Genomic DNA, 21,198 nt, shown 5'->3' with positions numbered 1-21,198 from the left:
AATTGGGGGTCGGTTGACCATCCTTAGCGTATAAGGGGTGTAATTCAGTACTCGGAGTCATTGCTCTGCGTAAACTGTTTAGGGGACTGTCCGCGTTGCTTACGAATATAACGCTAGCCGCAGGAGGAGTGTAATCCAGAATAAAAAGTATGGGTCGGGTGACCATCCTCAGCGTATTAGAGGTGTAATTCAGTATTCGGGGTCATTGCTGTGCGTAAATTGTTTAGTGGACTGTCCTCGTTGCTTTAGAACGCAACTGTTGCTGCATGAGCAATGTTATCGAGAAAAAACAAGTTGGGGGTCGGGTGACCATCCTCAGCGTATTAGGGGTGTGGTTCAGTATTCGAGGTTCTTGATGTGCGTAAATTGTTTATGAGACTGTCTGTGTTGGTTTTAGAATGCAACTCTGACTGCAAGAGCAATGTTATCCAGAATAAACAAATTGGGGGTCGGGTGACCATCCTCAGCGTATTAGGGGTGTGGTTCAGTATTCGAGGTTATTGATGTGCGTAAATTGTTTATGAGACTGTCTGTGTTGATTTTAGAATGCAACTCTGACTGCAAGAGCAATGTTATCCAGAATAAACAAATTGGGGGTCGGGTGACCATCCTCAGCGTATTAGGCGTGTAATTCAGTATTTGGGGTCATTGTTGTGCGTAAACTGTTCAGGGGGCTGTCCGCGTTGCTTTAGAATGCAACTCTGGCTGCAGGGGCAAAGTTATCCGAATATAAAATGGGAAGTCCGGTGACCATCATGAACGTATAAGGGGTGTTATTAAGTATTCTGGGTCATTGCTGTGCGTGAACCGTTCTGTGAAATGTCCGCGTTGCTTTAGAATGCAACTCTTGCTGCATGAACACTGTAATATGGAATAAACAAATAAAGGTGGGGTGACCATCCTCAGCGTATTAGGGGTGTAATTCTGTATTCGGTGCCATTTCTTTGAGTAAACTGTTCAGGGAACTGTCCGTGTTGCTTTAGAATGCAACTTTGACTGCATAAGCAATGCTATCCAGAATAAACAAATTGGGGGTCGGGTGACCAACCTCAGCGTATTAGGTGTGTTATTCGTTATTCGAAATCATGTGCGTAAACTTTTCAGGGGACTGTCCGCTTGCTTTAGAATGCAACTCTTGCTGCATGTAATCCAAAATAAACAGTTTTGGGGTCGGGTGACCATACTCAGCGTGTTAGTTGTGTAATTTAGTATTTGGGGTCATTGCTTTACGTAAATGTTTTAGGAGACTGTCCGTATTGTTTTAGAATGCAACTCTGGGTGCATGAACAATTTCATACGGAATAAAAACTGGGGGTGGGATGCCCATCCTCAGCGTATTAGGGGTGAAATTCAGTATTTGGGGTCATTGCCGTGTGTAAACTGTTCAGGGTACGTTTCGCTTTGCTTCAGAATGCAACTCGGACTGCATGAGCAATGTCATCTAGAATAAACAAATTGGGGGTCGGGTGACCATCCTCAGCGTATAAGGGGTGTAATTCAGTACTCATGGTCATTGTTGTGCGTAAATTGTTCAGGGGACTGTCCGCGTTGCTTTAGAGTGCAACTGTGGCTGCATGAGAAATGTTATCCGGCACAAAAAATTGGGGGTCGGGTGACCATCCTCAGCGTATTAGGGTTGTTTTTCAGTATTCGGGGTCATTGCTCTGCGCATATTGTTCAGGGGACTGTCCGCGTCGCTTAAGAGTGCAACTATGGATTGATCAACAATGCAATCCATCATAAACAAATTGGGGGTCGGGTGACCATCCGCAGCAAATTAGGGGTGTAATTTAGTATTCGGGGTCATTACTTTGAAAAATCTGTTCAAAGAACTGTTCGCGTTGCTTTTGAATGTAACTCTGACTGTATGCGCAAATCCATTTGTATTGATGATAATATGGAGTTATGTAACCTTATTGTGTGATGGTCCTTTTACCATAATTAAATTATATTGATATCGGTTAGCATAGGTAAAACATAAAAAAAAACAAACATATATAGCCGTATTTACAGACACAATCGAATTCGTACTCCATATATCGCAAATGTGGTTTTTCAATTTTTTCAAGCATTTTTTGTTACACAGTAAGCTAAACCATTTATTAGTGAAATATAAACATTACCAACAATGTTACTAAGAAAACAATACGCATACATCAAGCAATGCAACATACATCACAAATGTTAAATAAAATTCGTATTGTAAGAACATCCATCCAATACGCACTCGGCACTAGTTCTTCTCAACTCTAATGTTGCCAAGAACGAAAAAAAAGGAATTTGTTTTGATAAAACAATGGAAAATTCGAAGATAAGCATATAATCATGTTTTTATAACCATGATCCAAACATAATGTTAAGGCCTATAATTCACCAAACCCGAGACACACAATATGACTAAACAGCAAATAAGACTACGCATGGATATATATATATATCTTCCTTAACAAAGATAGGTTTACCGCCTTGGAACAGTCAGAGAAACAGGAGTACAATAGAGATTGTTGTGAAGTCGAGTCAAAGATGCCATATTTCACATCGTTGCAACTTAGATCAAGGTCAAACAAATACGATACATATATGATATAGACATAACTTTACCATACAAAAAACACATTACACAAATACCATAATATCTCCAATAGACAAAATTATTTGTGCTGACGCCTTGTACTGTTATATCATTTTCGCAGGGCACAACCTCTCACTTCCATCAACATTAATACCTTATCGGAATCAGCATAAGTTAATGAATTATTAAAACAACAGCACATTCTCTAAAAAGCATGGCTACAGATACTTAACGACCATATATCAACATCAGCTGTCATTGAAATACTCTAGTCTGCACAAATATGCTGACATCTACAGTTAACAGACAGCTATCTGCGAAGTTTTGCCTTAAACTTGTTTGAACCTATGGAGTATAATAATATTAGTTAGAGATAATCACGGTTCTGTGTGACGTCATTTTTTTTAAAAACCTCAACATAGTGTATGTTAGTTCATATAGAATCAAAGTGGTAATAATGTCATTTTCGGGTTGATACACTCAGCAAATGTGTTAATTTGTCTTCAATGTAATTTCCATAGATTTCAATGCATATGCGATTCGTGGTTAATTTAAATTAAAAACAATTATGAAGCCTATATACATGCTTTTTTAAAGAAAAATAAAATAATTCTGCTCCAAAATGACATCCAGACTATGTCTAGGACAGCACTATGCGTTTGTTATACTTAAATGTTTGTCACGCACATTATGGTTGTATCCTTCTTTTGTGCTGAAATTGAATGACGTCCTGCATTTCACGCCACTTTTCCTGAAATGTTAAAAACATTCACTTTTGATTGCAGCTGAAATAAGTAAGACATAGTATTTGTCCCTAGTAAGTTGTTTACAATGCTTAAACAAACATAAAGATTATACACTGGTATGTAAGTACTTTTCGGGAATACAAATAGATAAAAAACATGCCATTTAGTACAATCAGTATTGATAACAGCAACAGTTGGTAGTGGACAATTTATAAACGATGCTCTTAGAATAATCATTATTGATACAACCTTAAGATTATCCACATATTTATCGAATCTTTCCGTCTGATTGCTATGTTTCGTAAATGCTCTTTGAATTTTCAGGAAAGATTCGGTTTCAATTGCGGCTGCGTGCATAGCTACGTCTGTTTGCTGGAAGAAGATCACGAAATAATTTTTATCTTTTAACATATAAAGTTTTAAAACTTTATAATCCCGTGTTAAATATGTTTGACATGAAGAGCAAGGTTATGTCAATCAACGTTTCTAACGAGTAGGGCAGGCTTTAGTAAAGCACATTTTAAATATGTCTTACGGTAAGGGCAGGGTTGGGTATAGCACATTTCAAATATGTCTAACGGGTAGGGCAGGGTTGGGCATATCACAATTTAAGTATGTCTAACGTGTAGGGCAGGTGTGAGCATAGCATGATTTAAGTATGTCCAACGTGCAGGGCAGGGGTGGGCATAGCAAAATTTAAGTATGTCCAACGTGAAGGGCAGGGGTGGGCATAGCAAAATTTAAGTATGTCTAATGTGTAGGGCAGGAGTTAACGTAGCACACTGGGGTGGGTATAGAATACTTTAAGTATGTCTAATGTGTAGGGCAAGGTTGTGCATAGCTCATTCTAAATATGTCTAATGGGTAGGTCCGAGTTTGGCATGGACATTTTAAATGTGTATAACGTGTAGGGCAGGGTTTGACATACTAAGTAGTAATTTTGAATACGTCTAACGTGTATGGAAGGGTTGGGCAAAGCATTTTTATGTATTACTAATGTGTAGGGAAGGTTTGGTCAAGCTTTTTTATGTATTACTAACGTACAGGGAAGGGTTCGACAAAGCATTTTTATGTATTACTAACGTGCAGGGAAGGGTTCGACAAAGCATTTTTATGTATTACTAACGTGCAGGGAAGGGTTCGACAAACCGTTTGGACAGAACTGGGCATACGGATGTTTAAGTTTGTCAAACTGGTAAGGCAGGCTTTGGCGTAGCAATTTTTCAGTATGTATAAAGGGTAGAGAAGGGTTTGATATTAAAATGTCTAAGTACGTATATGTGTAGGGCAGAATTGGGCATAGCAATGTCTAAGCATGTCGAATGGGTAGGAAAGTGTTGGGTATACTTGTATCTCAATATGGCTGACGGTTAGAGCAGTTATGTGTTTAGTTTATTGTATATCCATCAAACTATCAACATCGCAAAGTGCGTTAATCCGTTTTCCAATCCAAGTAAATACAACCTCATTCCTTTTTGCTGACGTCACATCATAAACATATCATTGCGCGATGTTAAAATGACATCATAAAACAAAAAAAGTGCTTTGATTATGAAAACATGTGATTTAACCAATTATGTATATTATAAAAGGGTTATTAGTACTGCGTTTTGATCCGGAATGTCATATTCGACTCTCGTGGATTTTTGCAGACTTCGATTTCACTCGGCTGCAAAAATTCACTTTAATCGATACTAATAAATAATTTGTATCTAACGGGTATGGGAGTGTTGGGCTTATCAATGTCTATAACGATTGGGACATGGCTTGGTATATCAATGTATGAAAATGTTTTACGGGAAGAGCATGATTGGGCATATTAACGTCTAAGTATGTCAAACGGATAGTACATGGTTGGGAATAGTTATGCCTTAGTATGTCTTATGGGCAGAACATCATTTTGCATATTAACGACGAAGTACATCCAACGGCTAATTATGTTTAACCAAGACCTTCCCGTTATACATATTAAGACGTTGGTATTCCTAATCCTGCCCGACAAGTAAGACTTACTTAAACATTGATATGCTTAACCATGCCCTAACCTTAAACATATTTCGGCATTGATATCATAATCTATGTCCTAACCTTAATGTAGTTAAGCATATCAATCTCCAACTATGTATTTAGGGTAGGGCACGGTTATGCATATCAATATATAGGGACATAAATAAAAACACAATATATGTGTTTTTATTGACCAGTTTATTTTAGTACCTGTAGCAAGTTTGGTAATTATTCAGTATACTAAACTTACAATTTGTTCTCAGTCTGTGCGTAGGTACTTTTCAGGAAAATTAATTTTATTATTGTAACACAATATTGATTCACTGGTTACTTCGTTTGATGATATTAAATAATATTTAAGCAAAAGAAAAATGTACCTGAAATCGTTTTAAGATCTGGTGCAATTCCGTTTCTAAAAGGAAGTAGATGTCTAGCATATTCTGGACATCTTTAATGTTTTTTTCTGCAGAGTCTACAAAATCACTTAAAATAATCCACAAGCGTTGTGTCTAATAAAATGGTTGTTAATATTTGTGTTCCCATTGTTTAAAGGAAAGTGATTGTTCCCATATATATTCACTTATAATATTTGGCATAAAAACTTACAAAAAGCTGTAATATTTGGGATTGAAAAAATCTGACAAAACATGAATCATTACATAATTTATCTGTTGCTTGTTAATGGCAGTATAGTAAATAAATGTTGATACCTATTTCTTGTTCTAGGCTTTTAAGATTTCTTTTCAACTCAGCTCTTTCCGTTTGACATTTTGCTTGGTTTTCTCTTGCTTCATCCGCTTTTTGGGTGTATGTTTTGATTTTGTCTTTCGTTTCAGCGTATTCCACTCCGTTTTGTATTGCAGACACTGTCCAGACAGTAGCTATACCCGTCCCAGCAGCGAAAGTCCCAGCAGCTAAAGCCAGACTTAAACCTCCTGTTAATGAGGAAACTGAATATACTTTATTTATCTAATAGATTATGCTTAAATGTTACTTGAATAACCCATCTTGCTGGCAGTAAATATGGGCGCAAAAATGTAAGCTAGGCAGAACCCTATTCGGGGTAAATTTGTGTTTACAATAACGATTTTTTTTAAAAAATGCTTCAGAATAAACCTTAAACGGAAATGTGTAATGGAACCAGTTTTATTTTCGTTTTTCAATTCAGATTGAGGGGGTAAATGGCGTAAATATAAACATTTACATAATATATTATTACCAGATTTGTATACTGAATTAAGATGAGGCTCATGCTTTATAATGTGTCTATCTGTTCAATCAATTTACTTTTCGTCAAAGAAAATTGTATACTATTTAACGGTACAAATCCGGAAAGGAAACAAATCGCTAGTATCTGTTAAAACATGTGTGTGTTTCAGGCGATCGAAAATTCTTGCCTTAGCGATATTTATATCAATAAAACTACAGAAACAAGTTCATTTGCCAGATTTTTAAACACTTGCATAGTTTCACCTTGTTTCGTTAAATAATTATTTATAAAATGCCGTTCAATATTCTAATATGTCAAAATATAGCAAGTGGGAAAATGACGTCACAGGGCATGTGAGCCCCTTTGATGCCTTGCAGTAATGTTGACCTACATTCAAGACATTCAAAAACACAGTAAAGGAAATGTCATTTGGCAGCTAAGTGTTATTAATCAAATTGTCATGTACATGTATTTTCGCAAGGTTTACTTTTGACATGATTGAGCACTCATCTGTTTCTACATCCTTTTGTTAAAATTAAGCGAAACATTTAAAGAATGGTGTATTATCTTAGAGAACATTACTTCAAGTGTTCGATATTTGTGCCTTCAAAAGCATGAACAAGATTGTTAATTATTCAGTTATCATCATAATGTTTATTTCAACAAACTTACACAATATGGCTTAATCAAGCGACATCTCGATGATCACTGTGCTAAAAACTCAAGATATGAAACTTTCATCGAACTTTGAATTGGCTCATGTTTTAGAAGCAAACAAAATATGGGTACATGTTAATGCATTCAAATCATAAATTATTACCTGTGAAGGGTGCGGCAACAGCTCCAAAGTAACATAATAGGCCTCCAGTTGCGGCGACACCACCGCTTTGCATTGTTCTTTCGAAAGCTTCATCGCTCCTCTTTTCGTATTCATCGACGTCAGCTTGTGCACCCTTAGCCAATTCCGTATACAGTTCAAACTTTTTTTCTTCATGTTCGATACTTTGCTTACATCCTTTCATTTCATTTTCTTTCTGTTCTTTGAGACGTTTGCTTCGCTTTAATATTTCTCGATTTTGTTCAAGCTCGACCTGCAGTGACCTTTGCTGAATTGCAACATTTTCCGATATTTCTGTAAGTTTTTTCTGTGCTTCTTTTACTGACTGGGAAGATGAGGAAACATGCACATCGGAAGGTGTGACTGCATCGGCAATGGCACCCTCTGTACCTGACAACACTTTAAATTCGTTTGTAACCAGTTTATCATATGATTGAGCATGTAGCCGAGTAGTTTCCAGTTGCCTCGTCAGGTCGTCTGATAATTTCACGTCGGAAGTTATCTGCGAATTGAACATAACATTAAAATTAAAACCATTTATCACATCGTGTTCGGTTAAAACATTTTTTGAAACGCTTTTATATACTTTATTCCCCCTGAAGTTATGCAATAATGGATTGAACACTTTTACTTTCCCTTATACCAATAAACCATTCTGTCATATTCTTTACAACCAACGCTTACAGTTCGAATATGTTCCGCTTTTTTGCCAAAGCCTATACACAGGTCTGTGATACATGTTTTGCAAGGTTTCACAAGAAACATATGTTTAAGTTGATTGTGTTTTGAATGAAACAAACACTTAACAAAATAGTATTTTGAGTTCGCGAGTAATCTGTTAATATTATATAGGCTATACATTTATATCAATAATCCGTGTGGTCATTATTTTGTTCAAGAGCAGCTGTTTAGATTTCTATACAATTATTCTGTATTTCATCCTTGTCGTGTGTTTCATTGTAAATAAAAAATAAACGAAAACATATATTGGATATTTTTATGAAAGGGAAATTAGTAAAGAAAACAACAACGTTAAATGAAATTTCAATGTAAACCTTACCACGGAATTTCCCTACTTCACTAATCGAAGTTATGATTCTTTAATTTATAGCTGCGATAGCCCAGTGGTACAAAGCAAGATCAGTTATTCGAAGGGTCGATGTTCAGTTCCCACTTTACATAAAATAAATGTATGAAAGTAATGTATTTTAATATATTCTAATGCGCCAGGGCCACTTACGTTTAAAGGATCGCAGAAAAAAATGTGAGTATATAACTTTGAAAGAGTTTCATATAATGGCTGATAAATTCCCAAGGTTCACAAGATGCTTTATTAAAAGAAAGTATGGGAATACCGTCAAAATTCCAAACTGGTCCCCTGACTTACTTTATGCTAATGAGGCAGATAAGTGGGCGGGGTCTAGCATCAAGTGTTGTTTAGTAAAAAAAAATGGCAGACAGATACTCGCTCATGTTTTTGTCAAAATGTTAATCATTCTGGGGGTTAAAAAGGTCAAAAAGGTAAAGACAGGCCATCTGGATGTACATACAAAAATAAATTTGCATCACTAAAACATAATGGGACTTAAAAACATTCAAAATCAATAATATTCAGAGTTTTTGTAATTATGTTAATTGCATTTATATACATACTTTTGTTATTTGAACAAAGTTCTAATCGATTGTTTTTAATGTAATACGGTGAAACATAAATATATTTGATGCCTTTGCGCACTTAGTTGAATGTGAAAAGTGTGTCCCCGTGGTCAATTGTATAACCATAAAAATAAATCTCCTAACAACGCTGCTAAATGCGGAGCCAACGATCTTAGCAATCAAACTATAAATTAATAGATATAGACAATCGACAAAACGAAATGCGCATCTTGATACTGTGGCAGTGCAATTATTCTGATCAGATTATGCTAATGCCTAACTATTTTGATCTGTTGTCCTAGCGTGTAGGTTTGCAAGCTTTGAAAACGCACACAATACTAACAGTGAGATCCAAATTGTAGCTTAGCTTATTCATAATAGAATCTAATCATATTTAAAATTTATATTCACACATGCGTCATAAACAAGGAAGTTTGAAATTGAATCTCAAGTATGTATAGTTCATTTTATCAGTTACAAGAAAATCAATGTACATTCATTTAGATACTGCCTACTGTAAACAATTATTTATTTTTTGTCATTCATACTCAGTTTTGTTTTAAACTCAGTTGCATGTTGAAAATTTTGAAATTGTATGACGTGGTATATATTACGTCTTTAGTTTGAAAAAATAATTGTTTAATATCACATTATTTTAATGATTAATGAAGCGAGTAAAGAAGAATTTACTAAACGAGCCTTTGTCGATAATAATATATATAATGCTATATTACTTTTTCGTATCCAGTTTCTTAAACTTTGATTAAAAGGCAACAAATTTAAGTTTTGTTGTGTTTTTTTTTGGTTACGGGTTGACGCTAAATTTAAAGGCTTATACATCAATGGACATTGACTGCGGGATTTATTACGTGTATTCTTAAATTATTATATATAAAAATGACTGCATATATATAGTAATATATCAAACTATATAATGATGTTTATCATGCTGGCGATGTCAATTATGATATTAGCAGCGAACATTACATTAGTCGGTTGTATCTTATCGAGTTACATGTACTTGCGCAACGGAGATATAAGGTACATTCGTGTATAAACTCAAGTACGAGAGGTCATCCGATCCAGAAGGTCAAACAACTAACATAATATTTATCTTATTACATATCATTTATACTCAACGACACACGCCCTTATTTCTTCTAATAGTATTTCAAAAGAAATGTTGTGTACACAATAGACTAATGTGTGATAAAGAATACAAACACAAAGTGTGTATGACGGATCTCTTCTCCGGTTTCGACTTTTTGAATTTAAATCATGCAAATGTTTAGACGGTAATTAAACAGATGCGATATAAAAGAACATTATGACACTCGATACAAGGGATTTTAAACGCATGCAATTAATAGGAATTTGCAGGATAAGAAAACAGTTGATGTTACGCGTATATTGTTTCTAGATTGAAATAATCGTTTCGTCAAGATATATGCTTAAAAAACAATTACAAATAAAAAATCACAAAAAGAAAAATATGGAAGAATGTGGCAAAAATTCCTTAATATAAGTGGATGTAGTTATTTTATAACCTTATTTAAACATCAATATCTGTTAAATATTTGCTAAGTAACATAGTATGATGCAATACGAAACTATTCCAAAACACATAAACTGTTTTCCATCAGATTTTTGAGTGGAAAATATCATTTTTTTGTGGTCTGTAGTAAGTTAAGGTGTTTTTTTCCGTTAGAGGCCACATTACCACTGGGCCAAATACATTCATCGGAGGAACAAACTGCATCAAAGTATTCGATTCGATTAAAATTGTGAAATGACTTTTATATGTGTAAGTCAGTCAACGCCCCGTAACCTAGGTTTCTGATACTCATTCATTTTCATTTAATTAATGTTGACCCCATATTAGTTTGTATCATTTGAACATTGTGCTATTAATTAAGCTAAATTTGTTGAGGCTCTCAAATGGAGATTCTACAGGGAGCAGTAACAGCATCATCAGGAGGGAAAACAATGGTGACGGGATCAGTAACAGCATCATCAGGAGGGAAAACAATGGTGACGGGATCAGTAACAGCATCATCAGGAGGGAAAACAATGGTGACGGGATCAGTAACAACATCATCAGGGGGGATAACAATGGTGACGGGAGCACTATCAGTTTCATCAGGAGGGATAACAATGGTGACGGGATCAGTAACAGCATCATCATGAGGGATATCAATGGTGACGGGAGCAGTAACAGAATCATCAGGAGGGGTAACAATGGTGACAGGAGCAGTAACAGCAACATCAGGAGGGATATCAATGGTGACTTGAGCAGTAACAACATCTTCAGGAGGGATATCAATGGAGACGGGAGCAGAAACAGCATCATCAGGAGGGATAACAATGGTGACGGGAGCAGTAAAGGCATCGTCAGACAGAATAACAATGGTGACGGGTTCAGTAACAGCATCATCAGGAGGGATAACAATGGTGACGGGAGCAGTAACAGCATCATCAGGAGGAGTAACAATGGTGACGTGAGCAGTAACAGCATCATCAGGAGGGGTAACAATGGTGACTGGAGCAATAACAGCATCATCAGGATGGATATCAATGAAGACGGGAGCAGTAACAAGATCATCAGGAGGGATAGCAATGGTGATGGAATCAGCAACAACATCATCAGGAGGGATAGCAATGGTGAAGGGAGCACTAACATCATCATCAGGAGGGGTTACAATGGTGACAGGAGCAGAACAGCAACATAAAGAGGGATAACAATGGTAACGGGAGCAGAAACAGCATCATCATGATGGATAACAATGGTGACAGGAGCAGTAACTGCATCATAGGGAGAGGACAAAATGGTGACGGAAGCAGGAAAAGCATCATCAGGAGGGGTAACAATGATGACTGGAGCAGTACCAGCATCCTCAGGCGGGATAACAGTTTTGACGAGAGCAGGGGTCGCTGTAATGGCGGGAGAAGTAACAGCATCATTAGGATGGATAACAACGGTGACGGGAGCTGTAACAGTATCATCACGATGGATAACACTGGTGACGGGATCAGGAACAACATCACTGGCATGATAACAATGGTGACGTGAGCAGTAACAGCAGCATCATGAGGGATAACAATGGTGTCGGGAGCACTAACAGCATCATCAGGAGGGATAACAATGGTGACAGGAGAAGTATCAACATCATTAGGAGATATAACAATGGTGACGGGAGCAGTTACAGCATCATTGGGAAGGATAACAACGGTGAAGGGAGCAGAAACTACATCATCAGGATGGGTAACATTGGTGACGGGAGCATTAAAAGCATCATCAGGAGGGATAATAATTTTGACGTGTGCAGTAACAGCATCATCAGGAGGGATAACAATGGTGACAGGAGCAGTAAAAACATCAGGAGGGATAATAATGTTGACAGGAGCAGTAACAACATCATCAGGAGGGATAAGAATGGTGACGGGAGCAGGAACAGCATCATCAGGAGGGGAAACAATGGTGACGGGAGCGGTTAGAGCATCATAAAGAGGGATAACAATGGTTAGAGGAGCAGTTACACCATCATCAGGAGGGGTATCAATGGTGACGAGAGCAGTACCAACATCATCAGAAAGGATTACAATGATGACGGGAGCACTAACAACATCATTAGGAGGGTGCTATGATGATGGGAGCAGTAATAACTTCATCTGGAGGGTAGCAATGGTGACGTTATAATTAACAACAGCATTGGGAGGGATAACAATGGTGACGGGAGCAGTAACAGCATCATCAGGGATGGTAACAATGGTGACGGGAGTAGCTACAGCATCATTAGGAGGGTAACAATGGTGACTAGAGCAGTTACAACAACATCACCAGGAGGGGTAACAACTGTGACGGGAGTAGTAACAGCATCACCAGGAGGGGTAACAATGGTGACGGGAGAAGTATCAATATTATCAGGAGAGATAACAATGGTGACTGGAGCAGAAACAAAATCATCAGGGGAGGTGACAATGGTGTCGGGAGCAGTAACAACATCATTGGAAGGGGTAATAATGGTGCCAGTAGCAGTAACAGCATCATCAGGAAGGGTTACAATGGTGACGGGAGCATTAACAAAATACTCAAGAAGGGTTACAATGGTGACGGGAGCAGTAGCAGCATTATCAGGAAGAGTTACAATGGTGACGGCATCAGGAGGGATATTAATGGTGACGAGAGCAGTAACAGCATCATCGGGAGGTATAACAAAGATGACGGGAGCTGTGTCAAAATCATTCGACGAGATAACAATGGTGACGGGAAAAGTAATAACATCACTGGAAAAATGGTCAATGGAACTGTTCCTATTGCTACTGCTACTGCTACTGCTACAGCTACTGCTACTGCTACTACTACTACTACTACAACTACTACTACTACTACTACTACTACTGCTACTGCTGCTGCTGCTGCTGCTGCTGCTGCTATTGCTGCTACTACTACTACTACTACGACTACTACTACTACTACTACTACTACTACTACTACTACTACTACTACTACTACTACTACTACTACTACTACTACTACTACTAATAATAATAATAATAATAATAATTATAATAATAATAATCAATATAATAATCATTATAATCATCATCATCGTCATCATCATCATCATCATCATCATTATCATCATCATCATCATCATCATCATCATCATCATCATCATCATCATCATCATAATCATCATAATCATCATCATCATCATCATCATCATCATCATCATCATCATCATAATCATAATCATCATAATCATCATCATCATCATCATCATCATCATCATCATCATCATCATCATCATCATCATCATCTTTATTATTATCATCATCATTATATTCCTTACTATAATAACCCTATATTACAATCAATATATAAAACAGTAATGTTTCGGATTTAAATAACAAATCAGATAAACATTATTACCTTATCGATGTGCAAATCCATACTTTTTCGATAGTATTCAACTTTTTTTTTTAAAATATTTTGGTTGAACAAAAATAACATTTTGACTTTTCAACGAATAAAAGTTGAGCAAATTAAGGCGAATGCATTATTATTGCACAAAGAGTAACCCATTGCATGTTTAAGCCCGTATTTTTGCCTTTTAGAAAATCAGATATTGGCTGATTTGATCGACTCGAAATTATGTGCATCACAGACAAACAAACGTTAAGGTATTATAATAATTAGTTATTCAATATTGCACTGATTCCATGATTGCACACACATAAAGTCCTTCCAAGAAGCTATTTATACTTTTAGTATCGGATTTTTGAAAATTTGGCCGCAGATTGTTTCATGCACAGCACTCATGATCACAAGGAATGTTCCAAAATTTGTGTACCTCAAAGTCCTAACGCCATTTAGATATATATCATTCGTATGGAAAAAAGACGAGATAAGGATAAATACTATATTTGAAATATAACATGTTATTTTTTTCAGTAAGATCCATACATTTTTAAGCATTGATTTGTGTTGTGTTTATACGATTGTGTCTCCGTTCAGTGGCGTTCTGGCTCTTGCCTTGTGCCACTTTCTAACAGTGTATATATAGATAGGGGATTTTATGACAGGACGCTTTTCTGATGACCTGTATCACGTCGAGTTCGGTGTGTAAACACGTATCCATTGAGACCACAGGTCGAGACGGATACATGTTTACTCACCGAACGAGACGTGATGCAGGTCACCAGAAAAGCGTTTTATCGTAATATTCCATTTATTATATACCCGCCTATTTAATTATTCCTTTTTATTTTACGGTTTCAATTTGATTTAAATTTACCGACATCTGTTAAATGCGCGTATGAATTCGAATGTGTTACGTAGTTTTGTGTAATGAAGTCAAGGGAGGCTACTACAGCGAACGTAGTCAGAGTTACAGAATTCTCTTTATTGAGCAAAATAAGAAGAACATATTTTATGTTTTAGCAAAATTAACAAATTGCTAATACGAAAACAATCATTAAATGTCGCAGCACAAAAAATTACAAAAAGCGGTACTTTTTTTATGGCAAGTGGAATTGTCCCTTTACATTTTTAATGTATTTTTTTCAAAATTCAAAACCTGTCTACGATATGTTCGAAGACAGGCTGATTAAATTAACTATCCGATCATAAGACATCTATATGATTTTCGGGGTGATATGTTGCGAATAAGCTGGGTAATCTGAATCTAGAACCAAACATTGTGCTATATATGTCATTTTAATATAGAATGAGACTTTGTATTACCGATGTCATCTCTTTCTGAAACCAAGCATAACATATCATATGTCACCTAAATCGAGAATCAAATATTGTGTTAAACTGTTAAAACTTGATCAAATTGTACGCCTTGGCAAATAGTGACATGAAAATCATGAGTATCAAAATGCAATACACATATTAAAAATTAAAAACAATATCCAACGTTTCCTTTTTATTAACTTTTGAATATTAGAACGTCAGACCCATTAAATATTTGTATATTTCTTCAAAATTATAACGCACCAAAACATAAATGTATTTAAAATACACGTGAAACATAGTAAATGGTAGAAAAGCTTGCACCCATTACTGGTCATTTGGCTTAGTGCTAGCTAAACTTTTGATTTTTTATACATACATCGACCATTAGTGTGTGTGTTTGTTTGTGGGTGTTTATATAAATACTTATAGTATATATAATTCTAAGTAATTTTAATAATTAAAAATTATCACGGTTTAAAACATCAATATGTCAACATCAAACATTTGGATTTGAACTCAAAACTGGAATGCAATTGAAACAGACATATACCTTACTATATGCAAATGCATATTCGAAATCGTGTCAATAATTTAATGTTTAGGTCAGCCCACGTTACCAATATGTGTTCGGTAAACTTCCGGAGCAAGGAACCTATAATTGCTCGCTCACATAACAGCTTTATATTCGCAGGAGAACAGGACAATGGCTATGTCAAAACTCGAGGTAAAACTTCTGAAAACAATCTAAAAATAATTTTTAATTAAAATAAATAATAATAAATAATATTCTGTAATTCTAACATACACAATTACCTCAATAAGTATATCACTGATGCTTTTAAAAGCGGTTTCCTTGTATTATTTTGTGTTTGACCATTGCCATACTAAATTAAATCACTGTTTGCTAATCTTCAGCATCCAGAAATGATTGGTTTGCCATGCTACAGGTTTAAATGTATGCAATACGTTTGCTTTAAACTCATAAATAACGCAACTAGCTTATCTAGCACAATTCATACAATGCACGCACAATAGGATGTGTATAATTACCGCAAAAGTTTAAACATTATGGTAATGTTCAATAATTGAAGATTAAGCTAACGATAACTTGTGGAATGTTTTATTGATTTTAAATAACTAATAATAGTTTATGATTTTGTTTTGTATTATAATGTCAATTGAAATGTATACATTTTAAGAAGAAGGTATTTAAATTGAAATATGGCGACGATTTTTTAAAGGAAATACTTCTTTTTACAAATAGAGAGATACACGTTAAATCATAAAGGTTGAATAACTCGTTAAGTTAGGTGAACATATCAACACTCATTTGGTGCTCTACAGTAACCTTATTTCATTTTGTTAATAACGTTATAGTTTATATTTATACAATCTTTGAATAAATTAAATCTAGATAGGTTCTTAAGTGTGTATGTGTGATATTCATATATATATATATATATATATATATATGTGTGTGTGTGTGTGTGTGTGCGTGTGTGTGCGTGCGTGCGTGCGTGCGTGCGTGCGTATGTGTGTGGGTGTGCGTACATGCGTGCCTGCGTTCATTCGAGCGAGCGTGCGTGCGTGCGTGCGTGTGTGTGTGTGTATGTGTGCGTACGTGTGTGCGTGTTACCATTAGCAAAAATACATATGCATTGTTCTTACGTTTTAATATCGATAGAAAAGAATCTCAAAGTGGTATGACGGAATGTTTGGTCAATGCTAGACAAGCGGCAACATGTTCGATAAATTATAGAAACACATGTTGTTTTCTCGGATTTTGGACTGTTTCTATTTCTTAAAAGATTTCAAGTGCACAGCCTCTCCACCTCATCGTTCATGAAACATTCTGTATTAAAAACTATATACTAAATGTATGAATTGAAACTATTCAATGTAATTGCAAAGAGCACTACTCGGCCGATGGCATTTTGGTATTTCGGGATGATTTAGAGTATCTTTGACATATTTAAGATATTTAACTAAATGCAGCTTTAATAAAGTAAGTTAAATTAGTGATTAAGACTCACCAGTATAAATTCGATTCCTACTTACATTTGTAGAATTCGGTGTTGCTTGAGAAAGATGATACGCTGCAGCTCACCGCAGTTCGCCTGTACCATTCCCAAAGGGAGGTGGCGCGATACCTTGAACTAGGCTACCTGAATTTGATCGACCATCCTGATATTGCAAAAGAGGTGAACTCAGAAAATTGCAATCGATTCCATTGAAAGTATATTTTTAACCATTAATATCAATGATACGTATCCTTTAACCATTTTTACCGTAATACATTTAAGGTTCGCCTAACAGCTAACGATGCTCGAGCACAGCATTTGATGACATCAGGCTTAATGAAGAAGTTTACCATGACGTCAAAACATGTTGTGCAAACGTTGTTGCCAATGATTCGTGACGGCGTCGAACTTGGGGTAAGAATATTACTGAAGTTTTTGTTTATAAATAAAATATACGGTTCGTATTGCCATTTTATATCCATACCATAAGCGTTCGACTATCTGACTACCTGTGTCAATAAACTAGTTGTTGTTTACAAAACGATATTTTCATATTGATGTTTGTCTGTGATATAATGATAATGGCACATTTTTATTGCAAGGACGTTGACATAGTCAAAGACACGTTTGGGCAAATACTCGATCTTGCCGAAGATATGAAGACAGAATCTGAAAAGACAAAGGCAAGGTACCGCCATAATGGACTTTATATCGATATGTGTTTGTCTTAATTATCACGTTACAAAATGAAAATACTTACACTTAGCAATTTTCATGCATTGTATTTACAATTATATATTTCTTAAAAGCATAAAGTGTTATGGGCCTGACATAGACTTTACGAATCATTATGTGTTACTTCAATTCAAACTAATTAAAGGTGACTTTCCTCTCATTTTCAAATGGTTTTACACATATCAGCTGCTACTTCAGTCTATTAGATACAACAATAGCGACACAACACATTTTTGTTGATCATTACCACTGTTTAGAACAATGACATGTCATTTTCGGGAATATGCAATTGTTTCCTACCTATTATAGGTGCATTTATCCTATATAGTCGTATAGTGACGACTTCTTTTTGTACCTTATATTGTAGTTATTACAAGATACAAGGAAAAGTTCAGAAAAATCTTGGAGAAGTTGACGAACGAAATACAACAGTCAAGAAAACTAACGAGCAAAAGAAGATAGAAAAGGAGTTAGAAGAAAAGAAACAAGAGCAGGCGAAAGAAAGTGCTCAGAGGTTGAAAGAAGATTTGGCAAAATCTGATAAGGAGCTGGAAGATCTTCGATCTAGGAAGAAGGCCATGGGCCAAGAGATTGGTAGGTGCTTTGCACATTTGATTTATACATTATTGATAAATAAGAATATGATAATGTTTATAGAAAATACGGGATATGGAATGTATCAACAATATCGTTCATTTTAAGGGGTTGAGTTGTTGCCAGACAGCTGTTGATAATTTTGTAAAAGATAAATATTACATATGTCACTACTGTATAGATGGCAGCTACTTTTCCAAAACCAAACTTTTACCAATGACTAAGTTTGATATTTTTTTAGTTTGTTGTCAAGTAGAGTTGTGGTTCTTGATAGTGCTTGTTTGTACTTCATCTCGGAGCCTTTGCACCTGATATTGGTTAAGGTTTTAACTGGAAGTCTACACTACTGTTCTTGTCCTTGCAGTTTCCATTTTTTCATTGTAGAAAAGGACATAAAAGCCTTGGACGTAGACGACGGTCCAACAATCATAGACGATGTGTTGGGATCGTTGTCTATTGGAGGCGTCCCACAAGCCGCCAAAACCATACTAACTGCTGGTGTCGGTCTCATATCAGGCTTTTTTAAAGACAGGAAGATGAAAAGTCAGGTAATTATGCACCCGGTATCCATGCCAATGAATCACATGTGCCTATGTCTCTCGAATGGTAGTTTTATATCGCCCTTTTGATGTTGTTTTTTAGATAAAGTTGAAAAGAGATCACTATGATCTACTGAATGCTGAGGACAGGGCGAGGAACGAGCACCATGTAAAACTCCGAATTGAAGAAGAAAAACAGCGTGCAGAAGCGCTAGAAAGACATGCCATGATCGAAAAACTAAATAGAGATATAACAGGTAGTATAGATGTATGATTATTATTAATATACTTTCAGTGGTATGAAATTTATTCACTAGGTTACTTTTCTTGAATATTTAATAAATATATATATTTAAAGTCGTTGACTAAAAATATTACTAATTGTCGATACTTTTCGTGGTTATAATGGTCAGCTTGCGTGAAATCAGACATTTTAGGGTGAGAGTGGCCAGGGAGGATATATAGTTCGCCTCCTAAATGCAGAGATTATGAGATCGATGATAACAGGCGAAACGTTTGGCTTCCAAACGAGTATATAGTACTGGTTTCCGCCCAAGAAACGGATTCGAGGGTGGTCCATAAAAACCATTAACTTCTTTCACAATCGAATCAAAATCATTTGGATAAGTCGGTAAAGTAAATTAATGCTTTTTAGGGGGATCTTTAAAACATTTTAGACAACCTTCTTTCACATTGTTACAGTTGGCATTGGTGACGTGCAAAACCTTAAGGAAGCGGCAACTCACCTCGGAGATGTGGACAAACTTTTTACAAAGATTATTAAATTTTGGGAAGATATGGCAGCGGCAACAAAGTACCTGAAAGACGACACAAAAGCCGGAGAAGTTTACCTGAAAAAGATAGAAGACGAACGGTACCAGACACGTTTCCTGAAGTCCGTAGAAAGAGCTGAACAGGTTAAAATATTGTTTCCTTTATAAAGGCACAGTTTATATGATGTTTGATGAATTCATTAAATGAAAGATCCATTTTTAAGGGTTTGTGTTTGTACAGTCAATAATATTTCAGATGTTGACATAAATTACACTTTAATGATTTACTTATATTCAAGATTTTTGTTCACCTCAAAATGCTTGATTTCTTTTTATCCAGAACTGGGGATTTTTCGGACAACTTTGCGGCGCCTATGTTGCGGAGACGGATAGGGAAATAGATTTCCTGTACGAGTACCTGTCAAAACCACTTGACAACTTGTCAGCTGAAGATAGAAAAAGCAGAAAGGAAGCTATATTAAGTGAGCTGATGAAAGAGATCGACCAGGTTTACCCGCAGATTGAAGACATAACCGACGAAAAAGACGCATAATTGATTAAAATACTGAACTACTGAAACATTGAAGGCTACGAAATATCACTTTGGTAAAATATTTAAGGAATAACGGAGATAACGTTTAGTACATACAGCAATATTTATATGAGATAATATTTTCATTGAGTAGATTTTGTGTATTTAAAATATAAAGATGTTGTTGTTTTTTGTTTAATATGGTGTGGTTGGAATAGTTCTAGATCTTATGAGGTTTTAACATATTATAATATACATATGGGGTCAAGATATTTGATGGAAAAATAACTCAATAACTTAAGATAAGAATAGCATGTGGTAATAAAACTAAGTACATTGGATGTTCCTGTAAAATGTACACTGCGGTTGGATTAAAAAATACTATGCATATATGGTCAAGACCAATGAAGCTACTTAACGGACTCTGCTTAATATATTCAAGTAAATTAGTAATAATCATTGAAATGATGTATCAGGATTTAGTTACTTATCGCAAGCGCATGAAGGGAAGTAGGTTTGGATCAAACTTTAAAACAAATGTTTCTGCTCAATAGTTTGAGTTGAGAAAAATGTATTGGTATATACAAAGTGGACGTTCATTTTTGGTCATTTTGATCAAGGTCAGTTTCATAAAAAATGGGTTTTGGTTCGAGAACAAAAGTTCAGAATGATGAAAAATGATAAGCATTTTAATACACTAAGCAGTTTTATATATACAGTTTTTTGTTGAT

General features: G+C 35.7%; 2 protein-coding genes across 2 annotated transcripts in view; one reads left to right on the top strand and one right to left on the bottom strand.

Moving 5' to 3' along the window:
* Positions 1 to 2,211: 2,211 nt before the first annotated feature.
* On the bottom strand, positions 2,212 to 14,155 carry LOC128223143 (uncharacterized). The gene is made up of 6 exons (XM_052932425.1): positions 13,963 to 14,155; positions 7,356 to 7,875; positions 6,036 to 6,260; positions 5,703 to 5,797; positions 3,568 to 3,690; positions 2,212 to 3,323 (listed from the first exon to the last, which is right to left on the bottom strand). The coding sequence occupies exons 1-6, from the start codon at positions 14,041 to 14,043 to the stop codon at positions 3,261 to 3,263; spliced, it is 1,107 nt and encodes a 368-aa protein (XP_052788385.1). The 5' UTR covers positions 14,044 to 14,155; the 3' UTR covers positions 2,212 to 3,260.
* A 1,776-nt stretch (positions 14,156 to 15,931) lies between these two features.
* Positions 15,932 to 21,198, top strand: part of LOC128223142 (uncharacterized) — a 6,038-nt gene continuing 771 nt past the window's right edge. The window contains exons 1-9 of the mRNA XM_052932424.1: positions 15,932 to 15,997; positions 17,340 to 17,474; positions 17,577 to 17,708; positions 17,897 to 17,982; positions 18,397 to 18,623; positions 19,008 to 19,171; positions 19,266 to 19,419; positions 19,865 to 20,079; positions 20,276 to 21,198. The exon at positions 20,276 to 21,198 is cut by the window's right edge and continues 771 nt beyond it. Of these exons, the coding sequence (XP_052788384.1) occupies positions 15,977 to 15,997; positions 17,340 to 17,474; positions 17,577 to 17,708; positions 17,897 to 17,982; positions 18,397 to 18,623; positions 19,008 to 19,171; positions 19,266 to 19,419; positions 19,865 to 20,079; positions 20,276 to 20,488 (1,347 nt within the window). The 5' untranslated portion in view covers positions 15,932 to 15,976 and the 3' untranslated portion in view covers positions 20,489 to 21,198. The remainder of the gene's footprint in view (positions 15,998 to 17,339; positions 17,475 to 17,576; positions 17,709 to 17,896; positions 17,983 to 18,396; positions 18,624 to 19,007; positions 19,172 to 19,265; positions 19,420 to 19,864; positions 20,080 to 20,275) is intronic.

This window comes from Mya arenaria, chromosome 17 (genome assembly GCF_026914265.1).
Source record: "Mya arenaria isolate MELC-2E11 chromosome 17, ASM2691426v1".
Lineage (NCBI taxonomy): Eukaryota > Metazoa > Mollusca > Bivalvia > Myida > Myidae > Mya > Mya arenaria.
Note: the sequence above shows the minus strand (reverse complement) of the source record. Positions and strands in the feature narration are given on the sequence as shown.